Genomic DNA, 17,689 nt, shown 5'->3' with positions numbered 1-17,689 from the left:
GGCAGTATAGTGCCGGGCCATTATGATTCAGTTTCCCACATGTTTTCACTAACAAGGCTTTTTGTTTCCAAGATTGACTCATTTGGTGTGACTCATTTGGTGATGACGACTTACGTGGCCAGACGAAATACAATAGATAATTATGTTTATTTCTCAACAAAAAAAAGAAACATTTGGAAAGAGTAGAAGTTAACCGTAGGGAAATACAAAAATATACGTAGATAAAACAATTCAAGCCGTTTTGATTTCCACTTCCACATTCTCTCTAAAAATGAAAACTATAATTCTTTGGATCAGAATATTATAATGCTATTTAGAACAATTGTTCATGTGACTTGTCATGTCCCATTGAATCATCCAGTAAAGTCTTTTCAATAGACAATCACCCTTCTTTCATTTATAATAGATATCTAACTACATTCTGTCCATGGAAGCCCAAAGTCTGGTGAACAAGCGCTCTGCATACGTGTTCTGGCGTTTCAAGAAACATGGGAGGCTCAGCTCACAGTGAGTATTAGTTTGAACTTTAAAGGAAGGGCATAGTTGTAGAAATGGATGTGGTTAAAGAAAGATCTCCCTGTACTTCTGTAATTATTATTACACTGCAGTTGCTACTACATCCCACACTACAAGTTCCCTTACCCTCACTGAAAAATTCAAACTTGTACTTGTAAGCATTGAAAGGCTCAAAGTATATTTCATTCTCTGCTGTCCTCTTGATCCACTGTCCCACGTTTGGCTGGAGGCACAAGATGAAGAGGTAGCTCTGCAGGCAGCTCATGGCCCTCTAGCTTCACTTTGATCAGGTGGTTTGCCAGGGCAAACTCCTCGTCATCGAGGAAGCCATCTTTATCCACGTCAGCCAGCTTCCAAATCTTTCCCAGCACAGTATTGGGCAACTTAGACTTCAGCATCTCCTTTTTGGCTGCAGCACCGGACACTTTGCCATTGATGGGGCCCAGAGTGTAAAAGATCTCATCGTATGAGGGCTTATCACGTCCCACCACCCACTCCATCTCGTCTATTCCCTCACTTGCACCCTCTCCGTAGCCGTGGCCAAACGGACCACTCATGGTTCCCTCAAATGCTCCTCCATGGACAGTCTGGCTGGGCATGGCGGCCTCCTCCTGCCTCACCAGAGCCATGAGTTTGGCTATATCATGGGCCAACATGTCCTCCACCTGCTCCAGCAGCTTGGGCTTCAGAGAATTAAACTTTGTGAAGTCCTGGCCGTTGAGGAGCTCCTGAAATGAAAAGATGGTGGATGAGTGAAAACAGGAATTAGTGTTAGAAATAGCTCAGTCTTCAATGGTTACCAAAGGGAACAGCATACAAGAAGCAGGATTTCCTGACAAACCAGGAAAAATAAATCTCATCCCAGGCCTGACCCATCCTGGAGGTAAGGGCAGGAAACAGGGGCAAAGATGTGAAGAGTGAGAGGTCATAGTCCCCCAAACCATCTTTGTCTAACTCTTAAAATAACACTGAGGACATTGTACAGAGGCAAAAGGAGTACCTTCAAATGCTCAAAGAGTTACACTTTGATCTTTAAAGTAGCATCACTAATGTAAATGCCACTTCTTTGGTTGGTACCACTTTGTACTAAAAAATCCATATTAGGCTTTTTCTGGTATTTGGTAAATATCATTATTTAAAACTTTAATGAGCTTTTAATCTTGATACAACAGTGTTTCCTCATCATTAATTTACTCTAGTGCCTTTAGTGGTTGTAGTCTTCATCTATCAACATTTTTATTACTCCAACAATGTTCATTTTGTCTTCTTAAAGGCGCAATGGCCGATTTTTCGGCAATTTGAGAACACAGGTGGAAGTGCGCATGCGCACTCCCCCGTGCGGACCGATACAACACACACGTGCGTTTGTTTATTAGCGCAACGGAGCGCATCGCATCTCTCGTCTCCCGTAGATTTCTGTCTACTTCTGCGTCAGCTCGAACTGTCTTTCTCCGTCTTCATTTTGTCTCGTACACTGAGGGAACTATATTATGATAGATCCATGCGCTTAGGCACGCGGAAACGTGGGGACGAACCGCACACGGCTGCAGGTGAGTGAGCAGGACAAATGATTTATCCACGCCAAGAGGAAATATGATAAAAAAATTTGCTGAAAAAAAATCGTCCATCCCACCTTTAAGATATATCCACAGACTTATGTTCTTTTTAAAGATAATCAGTGATTACCGTACCATGGTCTGTCAGGCTGACCACGCCACAGGAAGTAACATCAGCTGGTAAGTGACAGTCTGAAGATGACTCGCAGTTAAGCAGTCAAAACGTGTCTACGAGGTAATAACATCTCCTAATTTATTGTACTTAAAAAGAACCCAAGTCTGTAAAATAATGTATGAGTTGATTTATCATTTTAATGGGATTATAAGGATTTATACGGATTGCAGCAGAAGGAGAAAACTTTGAATGCGTTAGATTGGAATTTGGGTTAGGGAATTGTGAGTTTTATCCGCCGGTTTACAGATAAATACACTGTTTACTAGTAGTTTTCGCTTCATTCATTTGAGCGTCTCCGTTTGCTCATTTCAGTGTAGTCTGGGTCTGTTCATAGAGATACTTGTTAGTTTTGAGAGCTTTTGGCAGAACCACCCGTTGCCACCTTTTAGTCAATTAATCGATGTACAAGGCAGGTCGACAACAGCCCTGTTTACTCAAAGTTGTATTTTGATCGATTCATGCGTGTTTGAGTAATCCTGTTACTGAGGCTTGAGCAATTTCACCTACCCCCTACCCCCTATCCCCTAACCCCGCCCATATTATTTGAAAAAAGTCAAACTCCGAGTAATACTTGTAAAGTTCTAAAATGTCACGTAGTCACATGTAAATGACAAACTGCTAATTGTTAGTGAAATGTCAGTGTGAGGAGGCGCGGTTATCAGTTCTGCAGTTTTGAACTGGAAGTCAACATTACTGTTTTTATTACTAAAACATTTTAGATTAATATTGTGATTTACATTGCGATCCTACAAAAATGTAAAAGGGGTGAAGTTCAATGCCAAGTACCTGAAAAAATGACATGTCTCCTTTACAACATGGTTTTACGTAAACTGCAATACTGATCCAAAATGAAAATAATAGAAATTACCATGATTCTCTGCTGTGGATATCGCCTCTTCATAGTAACATTTCATTGCAGCAAGCTGCAGATTTTTATTTACAGCATTTTAGGTTTTTTAATATATAATTCGTGCAGAACACCAAGCAGTTTCAAAAAAATGGCTATGCTATGGCTAAGATTTGGCATCTAAATTTTCCCAGGAATTACAAGTACTGAGCCAGGCGGGGGAAAAGTGATGAACGCAAACGGAAATGATCTGAGCACTCGAGCCTCAAGTGCAGAACAATCTGTGATTACTCAAACACGCATGAATCATTCCAAATGCAACTGTGAGTAAAATACTGATACTGAAAACATGGTTAAAGGTGATTTGACACAATTTGACACTTTCAGGTAAAGCACAAACGCTGTTACACACCTGCATCTTGACAATGTTGGGGAAGTCTCCTGGAGAGATCTGATGTTCCTTCTCGATCCTTTGGTAGATTTCTCCAAGGTTACTAATGAGCTCTTTCTTCTTGGATTCTTTTCCAAAAACACTAGGCATTTCCTTTTTCAGTGAACTGATGATGTATGCTTGTACCTAAAACAGTTACAATTTAGTTTTTAAATACACATTTATAAAATACATTATTTAACGTAGCACAATGATGAAGTAAATAAAAAAACCTTGGCAAGGCGAGCTCGTTTGATGAGGTCGTTAAGTTTACGTAGCGCTGCATTTCGGGGAAGGGACTGAATATCCAAAAACAAGTCCTGCTCCTCAGCTTCGAACAACTTCCTGTTGTCTGGGACCAGCAGCGGCTGTGCCCAGAATGACCCAATGTACACACGCACCACCTGGATTCAGATTGCACAGGTTAAAACACTGGCCACAGCTTTTGATGTTAGGAAATAAGTGCAATGCAAGTTTACAAAACTCAGATGGATTATTATTATTATTATGCCTGAAGTATTTATACATGTGTAAATTGTATTTGACAAGAGCAGTATCAATCATGTGGCGAGGCTTTACAACACTGACTTCTCAAAGTCAATTAATCATTCTCCCAATGATTCAAAGGTTTCCTTCTTTCATGGTTTATGAATCTAAACCTATATCAAACATTAACCATTTCCCAAAGATGTCATGAGACCCTTACATGGAGCTTGGTTAAATCAGAGGAAAACATTCAGGAATATCAGTGTTATGTTTTGGAACCAGAAATAATGAGATTGTAAAGTACTTCATAAAATGACACTGAAGCTGTTGCATTCATTTAGTGTAAGTAATAGTCCTATTAACAGTCCGACTACAGGTTTACCTCAGGAGTGTTGATAATTTTCCCCAGGGACCACATTAAAGCTCCATAGACCCTCATCAGCTGCTGTGTGCTGATCTGGTCAGCTTTGTTCAGAACCACGCGCATTTTGTCTTCATGATTTTTCAGGGCACGGATGACCTCTGAAAACTCATCTGAGATGTCCAGCTTGTGAGCGTCAAAAAGGAGAATGATTCGATCCACACGCTCAGCAAACCATTCAAGTACGGCAGCAAAGTCGTAACCTGAGAAGAGAGGACACAGACCGACTTAAAAACAAGGAGTTGCATTAACAAAGACTATTTTCTATAAGCATAAGTGTGCCCGAGTTAAGTGTGTTCATCTGCCATGATGCTTACAACCTGCTCCGGAGAACCACATTTTAACTGAGTGAGGTCATCTGCCATGTACCGGGAGTGTTTGTACTCATGTCACAATCAAAGACTGAAAACGTGTTCTGCTACAGCATCTATTAGAGTGGAGAAATACAGGAATGTAATGCATAAGGCCGTTGTCTGGCTATTGAGCAAAGGTTGCCGTTTGATCCTCCAACTTGACCCAATGTTAGTTTAATTGTGTTGAGCCATAATCTCGTAAAAGACGGGTTGGCTAACTATTAACTACACCCACAAAATGTCATCACATGGAGACTCTAAAAGACGACAAACAACGTTACATAAAAAAGGTAGGTGGTAGATATATCTAAAAAATGTTCATATCAAATAATCAAAAAGGCTTGAAATAAGCAGTTTAAGAATTAAAATATTTACAGACTTAAGGGCACTTTTCAAAAATGTATTTTACCGTCCCATCATGCTTTATACAATACTTCAACACAAAACAAGACTTACAGGACATTATAGCACGTTGCTGATGGATTATAACATTGTCCAAATATTGTCATTGAGAAAATCCCCAAACGTTGATCAAAATTATCATATGGAATTTTTAAGAGTTCTAAAGAGTTGATTGTATTACAGCAAACAATGTAACTTCTCCCCCCTTGAGGCAGTTTACACAGAGAAAAAGCAAAAGCACAGGGGTGATTGGAGTCTGCGACATCTGATCTGAGAAAAATGCTGATCTCATCACTCAGATCTACAGCGCTCACATTCTTCCGTTTGTGTCCAAACATGTGCGCGACAACAGGGCCGTGATAGTGACACGAAGACAAACTATTTACTGTGGATCCAAATTTAGTCACATTTGTTTAAGTCCACAGACCAAATATGAGGAAATGGCAGAGTGTTTTAAATGGCATGTGAAGGGGGGATATATTGAGGTTCCCTGTAGGGAGCGGGCCATAGACATGTGTTTGCTTTAACGTGCGACAGAGAAGGAGACGCGCAGCTGCTACAGACAAGACTTCACATATAGAGACTTTAGCCGCTGAGCTTTCCATGACAAATGCAGACAAGAATACACCAGAGGGCTTTCTGTGTATTTAAACAAGGAAATGGTGTGTGCATTTCACAAGTTGATGACAAGAACAAGGGCTGCTAAAAAGTCCTTTCATTTTGATACTGTACCAATATGTTTTTTTTTTCCTCTCTTTTTTTTTCCTTCAAGATTTTGTTGCCCGTAGAAGTAGAACTGGGTTTCGATTGAAATTTCAAGAATCGATTCGATTCCAATTTTTACGTTTCAAAATCGATTTTTTTCCGATTTCTCAGATCCCATCCGATTCGCTCCGATTTCGATCTGATTTCCAATTCGATCCGATTTCGATTCGATCCGGGGGTTAATGTTATTAAAAATGAAAAATGTATTTGAACCTTTTCTTTCACTCCGTGACTGTGTAGAGAAGCAACATATTAAAACGAGTATTATATCAATATTAAAACAGCAAATCTTACAAGTATTGGTAGTTACTGATGGCTGGAAGACTGATGAAAAGGTTAAGGGTCAATCTACCTTCAAGAAAGATAATCCAGGAGTCCTGAATTATCTTTCTTGAAGGTAGATTCAAGTTCACTGAGGGAAATGTAGAAAAGAATTTTAATTAAAGAGGAATCGAACTCACACTACTGTACCAATTTCAACGCAATAAAAAGGAAAGGGTTGTCGTCCTTTAGTAATCGTATTATTCTTTTTTTGACATATTGGTTAATAATGCTGCCGTCTTTTGGTGTGTTAATCGATGTACAGAGCCTTTAATTGCCCGAAAATGTATTCAGTCAACAATAGCCCTAGTATTTGTTTTAAGAAGTCAAACTTGAAACTTTGTATTTGACCTTTGATATCTTTGCCAAAGTATTTGACTTCTAACATCAAATGTGAGCGAAGTGAAAGAACCAACCTGCAAAACCAGTTTCTGTATATGAGATTTCATCACTTATGGGTTAGGTAACAATGGTTAGAGGTACATTTTTTTCCACCTGAACATCTCAGAATACATTGTTCATTTCTTGTTGTGCTTTTTCATCCCACCAGCCATTGTGGCACTCTCCCTGAACTTACTCAATGAGTGCTGTTTATAGATGACACACAGTATAGTGAGTCTAGTCTCCAGAGGAGCCGATAATGTTTACCCTGAAACAATAGTTGTTGTGTGAGGCCTTGTGCGAACGAGACTAAATCCCACAGTCAAGGTATAGAAATAAGACTAACACAGACATCAGGCACATCAGCTCACTGGAGGGTCACCTTAATAAAACCACAACAGGTGAGCAACACACTGAAACCCATGCTTCAAATGTGTGCACGATGTAAGAATGTGTTAATGGTTCATGTAAAATGCTTCGAGTGCCCAATGGAGGCAGAAAATCCATACATTTTGAGAGCATTTGCATTGTCATCCAGCACTGACTTTGTATTTACAGAAGACATATCACACAAAGTTATATATTCATTAGGGATGTGCTAAAACTATAGCATTATCAATATACTGTGATACTAACTTTGGTGATACAATATTACTATTGTGGGCTGTCAAGAGTCATTTTGTTATGTTACTAAATAAAAACTATGTTACATGTTTATAAAAAGGAAACATGTTCATAAAATGGAAAAAAACTTTAACTCAATTTTAGAATGGACATATTTAACAGACTTTGGACAAAATGGGACTTAAATGTAGGAAAATGTATGCCGCATGCTTTTTTCATTTTAAAAAGTGTTAAATTGTGCCATTATTACCCGCTTACTTTCTCTTTCTGTCAGTTCTGTTGTTAATGGGTGTATTTGATGTCAAGTCTGTGCAGGAAGTGGTTTAAACGAAAAAACATGGTTGATAGAATATACTTTGTTACATATATTGATTATCGCATGCATCTTGATAGCGCAGTAACCACCGTGTTGTGTTCTGTGCTGCACCCTGTGATTCCCAGCCCTAATATTCATGTGGGGTTCTCTTTCCCTGAAGCAGCCTCCAGCCTCATGCAGATGTGAAGTCTTGGGAAACTGTTATTTTTTTTACTCCACTTCCCGTCGCTTGCGTAGAAAAGCTCCACTGCATGCTTCCTCTTAAGAACCTTAGTCATGTACAAAAGAAGAAGTTGCCTTGCAATCATCTGCCTGATATTTGTACACTCATCATAACTAAAGGAAACTTTTTTTAATTATATTTTCCAGTTAACATGACCATCTACTATGGCTGTGCAGAGGGAAATGACTCAGGATTAATTATGTAATGTTAGTAATGTGTTAGTAATGTGTTAGTAATGCGTAGTAAAATATAAAATGGGAAGAAGGAATGTCCAACTGCAACTCAAAACAAAACATGACCGGCACACTCTTGATTCTCAGCCTTTGCAGCTTAAACATGAGGTAATAGTTGCTTTTTACAATGGCAGAAAAGACTGAGTACCGTAGTTCAAATTCAAACCCTCTAGCTGCTTTTCCTGGCCCTATTCCTGAATGCAAAGCAGTTTAGTCGAGTCTGTGGGTGTGGCTTTGAGTAGCAGCAGCGTGTGTGGATCGAGTGAGTGACGAGTGAGCCGACCTCTGCTTATCCGCTGCTTCTCTCCCGACAGGATTCCCGGGGTATCGATAATACTGATGCTCTCCAAAACAGAATTAGGCATCTGGGCACACATGAACCTGCAGACAAAACACAAACAGATAGAGAAAACTTTAGGGATTATTCGTGAGGTGTTAGTTGTTACCACGTCCACTGGAAATATATACAAATTTGATGTTTTTTTAAAAAATGTATTTAGAGAGGAAGTAATACCGATATTATGACAAGGGGTGGGGAACTGACAATCCAACAGAAACATGACTTTAAAAGGTATTAGTTGAGGTGCACATATCAGACAAATGTGAAACTACTATGCATCTAACGAAGCATAGACAAAACACACTGCATGGTGTGAGTGGTGGAGTCTTTTTGTATAAACCTACAATAGTGTTCTTTATAGAACACTATTGAGAAGATTGTTAACAACACCACATGGTTTGCTTTCGGGTTCGGCTGAGTCAATCTGATCTGACACTCACAACATGATCTCAGAGTCAGCGGGTCACAAGACAGGGAGAACCAGGCTTTTACATTCCTTCACTAACCACACTGAACTCCACTGACGCCCCCCCACACACACTCGCAGGGGGGGAACAAAATCTGAGTAGAAAGAATAAGTTCGAGTAATATGAGCGAGGGGCTGTGTCTCTGCTATTCCATTACTACGAGAGCGAGTGCCAAAGATAACAAACATGAAGCTTTTTCCTTTCCCCTTAGTTCAGTCGGTGTGTGATATGAATGTCGGTTTTCCGTTCTCCATCATTTTCCACACGGAGGGGAAAATATGCAGAGATTCATAAAAGGGAAGACACCACAAGGAGGAAGATTCCATAGTTATTTCAGTTATGAGAAAAAACAAACATAACACTGTATGTTCATCTCTGTGACATGACATAATGTTACCTCTGCTCAACCCACCTCCTGAACTTTGACCTTTCCCATATCATGACCTCAGCTTCCCTGTGCAGAAAGGAAACGGGCGGCCGGCACAGGTTGCAACTGCTCCGTTTCCACTACAGTCTGCACGTTTACACTTTATATGACTTTTTTCCCCCTCAAAAGATCCACTTGGTGTCAGTCACTATCTCTGTGCAAAGTGCAGAGTCAGTGTCCTGGAGTGTCAGGCTGGAGGCAGGGCGGAGCGGGTGTGGGGCGGGTCACTGAGGAACTGACACTTTGCTGACTCTGGTTTTACTTACTAATGGTTCACAAAGAGTATGAGGCCCACTCTGTAGAAGGAAGAGACGGTATGCTGAACGGAGAGGCTAAGGCTACAAAAACTACAGTGCAGAAGTGAGATTTACATTTACAGGATTGTAGGTTTGCTTAATGCGGCAGTTGTGTTACACTTCAACAAATGATTGGTTATACAGACAGTCTAATCTGTATTTAATTTGAAGACCTGCCTTTTACTTTAGCCTTTAATTATATGGTATTGTGTCTAAAAAGACGCAAATGCATATTATTGGTTTACTCAGGCCGTCACACAAAGAGTTAAAATGTGCTACTGCCATACATCTGACTCTTAAGGGCACATTCCTGCACGACGATGAAGCGTTCTTGTGTATAAACGTGTAAAGAACTTCTTACAAACCCAAAGAACAGGAATGAGGACACTAAAACGTTTTTGAATTGTATGAAACAAAATAGAAGAAATAATCTAATTCCACTCTGATTGTAAATTACAAATGATTTACTATGTGAGGTGGTATGAGAAACTGTAGTTCACAGAATTAGTTATTGAGTCACTATAAAATCTGATTTGTCTGGCTGTTGAGTGACATTAACTTAATTGTTGTAGTTGTAATTATATGAATAACAAATTAGTACACTTCAAAGATCATAATATTAGAAAACAAAAGGCCTCTACCATTTACACAACCCATGATGCACAACTTTGTAAAATTAAATAGTTATGCTGCTGACAAAGTATAAAGTAGAGGAAACCTTTAGCACTTCGAGATAAGATCATACATTTTACATTCTACACTTTTATGACTTGTTACGCCCATTGGAGGACAGGACAAGGTCAGTGTTATCTGGCAACAATATCCACTTCATTTGAGCGCTAGACCTCACAGACACTAAAAGGTCAGTCAAGAGGGTGCTCTGACATGTGGAGAAAGTAGTACTAGTGTCAGATAAATAATAGTACATCTGTTCTCGTTTTAATGATACTTTTGTCTTTTGTTTTCCCATAAACATAATGGGTATTTCACTGTACAGTGAAACACTCCGATGTCAGATGGGAAAACTCAAGAGACCAAGAATGCTGGGAAAATTGTGCAACCGCCTACACTCACTTCACCTACATGTGTGAGCATGTGAGGCCATTGACGTGCATTTGTCAGAGCGACTAGGGTGACAAACCTGTCCCTCGTACCAAGAAAATGTCCCACCACAACATAGAAAACTATTATTTTTCCTCTTGCAAAGAAATAAAAAACTTAATTTGATTTCAGTTTGTAATGCATTGCTATTCCAGTATGTTTCTGTGTGTTATGATTGATCAAAACTTAAATCGCACGGTATTATAACAGTTATTATCTATGAGCTGGCCGTCCCTCCATGTCCCACCACATTCAAAAGTTTTAATGTGAGGTGGTCAACACATTCAACAGTCTGGGTGGTCAACACATTCAACAGTCTGAGGTGGTCAACACATTCAACAGTCTGAGGTGGTCAACACATTCAACAGTCTGAGGTGGTCAACACATTCAACAGTCTGAGGTGGTCAACACATTCAACAGTCTGAGGTGGTCAACACATTCAACAGTCTGAGGTGGTCAACACATCAACAGTTTGAGGTGCTCAGGCCGCAGCACTGCCTTCATTCACACACTGTGGACACCTGTGATTAAAACAATGACTGCTGTGACTTACATACGCATGTTAATCGGATTGTCTGATTTCTCCCAAGGGCAGAAGTAGGATTAGACGGTTGAAGTGGCCTTACCTGTTGAGGAAAGCGTTGCCGAAAGCATTGAGTTTGCGGAAGGGCTTCTTCGGGTCGACCACCAGCGCGTTCCCCGGTATCACCCCGTCCTGCTCCCCGTGCATCACGGCGATGAAAGAGTCCGTGGTCGGCTCCGGGCCAATCCGCATACCGGGAAAGTCCTGCTCCATCAGGTGGCGGATGAAGGTGGTTTTCCCGGTGGAGTACTGTCCCACCAAGAGCACCATAGGCTTGTTGTCAAAGTCCGCATCTTCCAGCGCCGGGGAGTGGAAGTCGTGGAAGCGGTACGCGTCCTCCAGCGGGAACAGCTTGGTCCGGTAGAGCCGTTTCAGACCCTCGGACACGTTTTGAAACAGCTCCGGGTCTTTCTTCATTGTTTTTCTGAACATGGTGGTCTGGTTCGCCTTCGCTTGCCACAATAATTGGGCTATTCCTTGACTGCGTGGCTGGTGCGGGTCACGCCGCTGGAGAGAGCTGCTGCTAAAGCGGAGCTGGGCGCGGTCTGAGCGTCCCTCCCTCTGTTAGCCACGCAACGCTACGCACTCATTCAGGGACTTTCTCCGTCCCGCGGTGACTAGTGTACGTGTACTTTTGGTTTTGCTATTATCAGATGTGTGCTGCCTGTGTCAGTATCAACCCATGAAGAAAAACTATGAATCCATCAAGCCGTGAATGTGAATGTCGACTTTCAGCGGTTAGCGGCCGCCTGCTGGCTGTGCGTGTCCCTGAACCCGGAAACAGATCGTGTGTGACGTGACTTAAAAGGCTACACAATAAAAGAGATTTTTATTTAATTCTTTCTCATAAGAAGAATGAAGTATAAAGCGTGAAGTCTAAAGCATAGAGTATAAAGTCTAAAATCTAAAGAATAAAGCCTAAAGAATAAAGAATAAGTCGGACGGGGAGACGAATAAAGACAAGTCTTAAAAATAAAGCCAAAGAATTAAGCCTATAGAATAAATGTACGGTGGTGAACGCCGTGAAGTGCCAAAGAAGAAGTCAGCTCTGGAATAAAGTCTGGCGGTAATGTATGATTATCAGTGTTTCCTGTCAGATCTCATGTGACTTTTAAGGTTGGAAACCTTGGCTAAATCTTTGGATTTGTGATCAAAATAAGATGCCTTGCCCCCTACTAAGTGAAACCACTTATAGATAGCTAATATATTTCTCCCAGCCGGGTCTCCTCATATGGAAACCAAAAGCAAAAGAAAGAAACAAATATAAAATTCCATTCATTGGGGATTATGTGAGAAAACATAAATGCTAGAGGTTGTGTTGTATAGGTTATTTATTGTTTAATTTACACAATGTTGTTCTTCTTTGGTGTTTAATGGCGGTATCCAAGACCTCTGTCTGTCCCTGATGTGGTGTTCAAACTCTCACGTTACAACCACCAAGTTACAACTAGACCTACTATATTATTTGATTATTTAAATGAATAAACACATGCTCAGATGTAATTTTTTTTTATTATCAAAATTATATATGTTTATTTATAATGGTATTACAGTGCAGGCATAAAAACAAATACATAGCAGGCCTATTTCAGAAGCGTTTGACTAAAGTTCAATGCAGACTGAACCCCAATGTCAATTTAATGCAACAGTAAAAGGAGAAGACACAACATTTTGGAGAATTAAGTATTCGGCCCCTAGATTTTAAATTGATACATAATAGATCTATAAGAGAGAGTGAGTCAGTGCATTGTTGTGACGACAGTGGTGTCTCTCCATAGATAACAGCAGCTCCACTGGAAGCCAATTATTTTCCAAACGGAGATGCTGTTACAGCTGGTCAAGACCCTCACAAACAGCAGAGTTGAACTGACTCACTGCATATAATACATGGTTTGTAGCACAAACGATATTAGGCAAAACAACATGGATAGAGGCCAAGATGAAGCCTACATTATGTTTCAAGGGGCTACATGGTGTAATAGTGACATCTGATGGACAACAGTAGATCACATGTGAAATGGTTCTACAGTTTTCTCAGGTGACATAGTTCCCTCAAAGGTTATAAAGTTAACATAGAATGACCTTTACCCTTCTCGTTCATCTTTTACTGCTTTTAAGATAAATCATCATCTTTGGGGCACCAGTAAATCAAAAAGGTCCCAAATTTAGGTTAGTGCCTGCAAAATCTGTAAATAAAATGTAATTTAATCATTCGATCAACCAACCAACCAACCAAAAATTTACTCACAAAAAATAGGCTACAGTTTTGAACATCAATGGACATTTGGTGTTGAGCCTTCAGTCTTCTTTAACTTGCTTTGGCTGAGCTTTGACCTTTATCCCCTTCTGTCTGCAAAATAACAGCAATAAAATATTTCAAAGGGCAGACTCCAAAGAGTCATAATTGTCTGCTAAAATGTTGCCCAAGTTGAACTTCTGTAAGAAAAATATATAATTAAAGAAAACATGCACATAGATATAGTTTATCGCATGTAACGCCTACTGATGGTAAGCAACAATTAGGTGGGATATATATATATATATATATATATATATATACACTCCGCAGAACCCTCAAGCTTCCAGGACCGAGCTTAGGGGGATAAATAGAGACCACCCGCAGAGGGTAAGAAAGAGTTTTTTGTTTTGTTTATATATATATATATATATATATATATATATATATATATATATATATATAATCCAAATACTTACCTGCCAAAAAAATGTCTTCTGTGCAGAAAAAAAATCAAACAATGCATACGCTTGGAAAGTGATGAAAACTTGAACTGAAGACTAACAAATTTAATAAAAGTGAATGAAAAATTAAAAATTCACAAGATAAACCACGTTTTCTTAGTTGCAAAAACATGACATGAACGAAGGTTGTCCAAAAATGACACGCTTATGAATGATGCCTGCTTAAGACTGAGAGGGGGAGAGATAAATTAATCATTACTCTACTGTCAATATATAACAGACCAAACCTAAACCCATAAAGCTCAGTAAACGACATTATGTGATGACTCATGGGGAACCAAGATGGTGTGGAGTGAGAAAGACGCTATTAGAATCTGAGAGCTCTTCTACCTGTTCTATACGTTTTAGTTCCTTCAGAGTTTCAAAAATTCACAAATCTTCAAAGTAAAGTAAAACCTGCCCTGGTTATTTATGCTGCTGTGGTGTTATTCTGGCCCTTCCCTTTGGGCCCTTCACGCTGGTCACTGATCAAGCTAGACCCAAATCGCTTTTGGGCGCAGTGTTGTTTTCCACCTCTGGGCTTCCGTACAGTTGAAGCGGTGTTGACTAATGTGTGAGTAGCTAACCAACGTTTCTTCTCGAATACATTACTCGTATCAGACTTTAATGGTATAATTGATTATAATAACCGTGTCATAATTGTGAAATACAATACAGCAAATGTTTTGTTATGAGATGGTGTTCGTTTGAATGTATAATGTTTCCATTTTGGAAAGCTAGCGATGCTTCTCATTTAGCTTTCGTTTTTAAATATCTGTCGCAGAAAAGCCCAGCTCTGACTGGAGCGTCATTTACGATCATCGTAATAAAACATTTTTTGTGTAATTTTAAGATGGGTTCAGGTCCCAATCCACACTATGATGGAGGTAATGGGTCTGACTGGGCTAAAGAGTAACCATGTGCTGAGTTAATGTCCCTAGTTGATTAACGAGGAGGAGAACAATGGTGTGGTACTCTTCCATCGACTATTCCGACTGTAAACAGGGTTTATTTGAAGCGACAGATCACATAATAGTGCCCTTCATTTGAGTCTCACATTCTGTTACAGCTAAAGATGGCAGAGTTAACTACATTGGAGAGTCTGCTGGAGATGGGATTTGACAGAAATAGAGCGTGAGTATGAAAACATTTAAGTCCAAATGCATATCAGGCCATTTGTAAACTGTGAGTCTGTCATCATGTAGAGAGAGGGCTGTAGCCAACACTGAAAACCAGGGAATCGAGCAGGCTATGGACTGGTAAGAGTGGATACACAACTATATATGAAATAAAATAGCACAATCCACAATTTTTTGTCACTACAGGTTAATGGAGCATGAAAATGACCCCAACATTGATGAGCCCTTTGTGCCACCTGCAGACAATGCCCTGGGAGGCACAGCAGTGGTGCCACCTAGTTCAGAAATGGGAGATTTAGATCCTGGTGAAGGTAGTTTAGTCAATGAAAAAGTTTATCTTGATATTTTCAGTACAGCTTTCCAATTGTTAATTTTTATGTATCAGAGATAGAATGTGAAGACATCATTAATCCTGACGGTACAAAACGACCAATGACTGAGGAGGAGAAAAGGGAACAAGTTAAAAGGTAAGTACTGTGTCTGAAATTGAAACATGTTAATAACCAGGCAGTCTAGATTCTGTCTAGGGTTATGAACAGACTTCTTCTTTTGGTTTAACAGTGGATTTATTAGACTTGTCAACTATGTTGTTCAGACTTGAGGAACTGATGCGAATCAAGCAAGCCGAGAGGAGAGAGCGTGAAAAGGCGGAGGAGATTGAAAGGGAAAAGACACGAAGGAAACAAGGACAAGAGCTGCAGCAAATTCGTCAAAAGATACAGGATGATGATATGAAGAAATTAGCTGATCAACGGAGGAAAGAGAAGATGGAAGACAAACTAGCCAGGTACACATCATTTTCAGTATTCATACACACACAGTCTGAAAAAGCTCATCCTTCTTTTCATCATTTTGTCCAGGCAAAGGGTTAAAGACAAAATAGCCAGAGACAGAGAAGAGCGAGCTCAAAAGGTACATTAACATTTATATCCATGTTTCTTTGCTCCATTTTACAATGATCTTTTACTGTCTTCAGTTTGGGGGTGGTGCATCATCATCCCAGCCAAGTCCTACGTGGCCTACTGGTCAGGGTCCACCACCCACAAAAAGGGAGTATGACGAGTCTCGGATACAGGTACAGATCATAGTGGTTATTCAGAGAAGTTTTGATTATTTTGAAGTGGATGACTAATCTTTTTTTCTTTGATCAGATTCGTATGCTGGATGGTACAACTATCACAACGTCCTTCAAGGCCCAGGAGCCTTTGGCGGCCGTCCGTGTCTATGTACAAATGAATGGTAATACACCAGAAGGTGAGGACTTTTCACTTCTGTCACCATATCCCCGTCACCAATACACAGAACTGGATATGGAGAAGCCACTTAAAGAACTGGGTAAGCGCACACTATAGTAATGCTGTAAATTATTTTAAAATATATAATCTGAGTGTGTAATCTTTAAAACACTGGCTAATAACTTGTGTTTCTTTTTTTACAGGTTTGGTGCCTTCAGCTGTGTTGGTTGTCACCAAAAAGTAAATTTACACAGATTTCTCTGAGCCTATCTTACCTCGATAACGGGTGAAACTACAACTAGGGACTCCCAATTTCTTGGCAACAAACCAGTCATTTTTAGCAGGATGCACATTATTGGTATTACAGTCCTGGGGTTAATGTTGAAGGGGGTTGAGGTTTTAATCATTTAAGAAGTCAATCTCATTGTTAGTTTTAAATAAATTTGCTCAAATAAACTCAAAAGATGCTCAGTTCTGAAAGTATCTTATGGTTTTAATTGTGATTACCATACTTGCCAACTCCAACATCTTAAAGCAGATTACTGGCCTTTTTTGATTAAAAAATTGTATTCTTCAGAGTAAAGATTAATACAAGTTTAAATTCATTCTCTACAGCTTGTTCCTGTTGGGGGTTGCAGGTGACTTTGGGCCTTAGTATAAGTTTAAACTGAGGGTGGTTAAAATAATAGTGCAGCGTTTCAAACATTAATCTGCTTTATGGTGTTGGACTCTTAACACAACTGCATATGTTTTCAATATAATAATGTGCATTTAACACTTTACAATAAAATAATTTACTGACAAAAATTGACTGTTTGGCATACAGGTCAGCCTTGTGATGTTAGCTTTTTAAAATGGTATACCCACTAACCCATAACAGTAATTATAAATGTTTTTTGTTTTCATACTTTCCGTACAGTATTAAACAAGAACGATTTAGTTTTCCCCTCTGACTGGAAAGAATTGTTTAGTGTAGAAGCATCATCAGTATCACATAATACAATATAGTGTTCATACATTCACCATTAGCTTGGAGGAAAGTGGCCCTGGTGATGGTAGGTTCTCAATCTGGACTGCGCTGGTGTACATAGGTTTTTGGTTATTAGAACATATTCAGAACCGGCCACTCTGGGCTCTTAAGTCTCCATAACCAAACAGAATCTTAGGTCTCATCCACACTTTAGCTCTTGATCACGATATTGTACATACAACTACACCAAAACCAGTGCCTTTCAATGTTATACCAAAAGGTGTTGAAATGGCGCACTAAACAAGATGCGTACACTGTCATTAAGCAAAGCAATATATAACTG

The 17,689-nt window shown here is 39.7% G+C and overlaps 2 protein-coding genes across 3 annotated transcripts; one reads left to right on the top strand and one right to left on the bottom strand.

Annotated features, from left to right (window-relative positions):
* Positions 1–582: 582 nt before the first annotated feature.
* On the bottom strand, positions 583–11,984 carry ehd1a (EH-domain containing 1a). Its single transcript, XM_072437676.1, has 6 exons — positions 11,307–11,984; positions 8,333–8,430; positions 4,393–4,634; positions 3,758–3,928; positions 3,507–3,671; positions 583–1,244 (listed from the first exon to the last, which is right to left on the bottom strand). The coding sequence occupies exons 1-6, from the start codon at positions 11,693–11,695 to the stop codon at positions 699–701; spliced, it is 1,611 nt and encodes a 536-aa protein (XP_072293777.1). The 5' UTR covers positions 11,696–11,984; the 3' UTR covers positions 583–698.
* A 2,459-nt stretch (positions 11,985–14,443) lies between these two features.
* ubxn1 (UBX domain protein 1) lies at positions 14,444–17,183 on the top strand. Of its 2 annotated transcripts, none has more exons than XM_072437675.1 (10): positions 14,444–14,576; positions 15,072–15,136; positions 15,208–15,261; positions 15,328–15,452; positions 15,527–15,608; positions 15,737–15,928; positions 16,002–16,053; positions 16,118–16,216; positions 16,293–16,476; positions 16,580–17,183. In XM_072437675.1, exons 2-10 carry the CDS (start codon positions 15,078–15,080, stop codon positions 16,618–16,620), a joined length of 888 nt encoding a protein of 295 aa, XP_072293776.1. In that variant the 5' UTR covers positions 14,444–14,576; positions 15,072–15,077; the 3' UTR covers positions 16,621–17,183. The 2 variants fall into 2 exon arrangements, with proteins under 2 accessions (XP_072293776.1, XP_072293775.1); XM_072437674.1 differs by lacking the exon at positions 14,444–14,576 and adding an exon at positions 14,612–14,632.
* Positions 17,184–17,689: the final 506 nt, after the last annotated feature.

Source organism: Eucyclogobius newberryi, unplaced genomic scaffold (genome assembly GCF_026437365.1).
Source record: "Eucyclogobius newberryi isolate DKJ021-1_F unplaced genomic scaffold, fEucNew1.0.hap1 SCAF_11, whole genome shotgun sequence".
NCBI classification, from domain to species: domain Eukaryota; kingdom Metazoa; phylum Chordata; class Actinopteri; order Gobiiformes; family Gobiidae; genus Eucyclogobius; species Eucyclogobius newberryi.
Note: the sequence above shows the minus strand (reverse complement) of the source record. Positions and strands in the feature narration are given on the sequence as shown.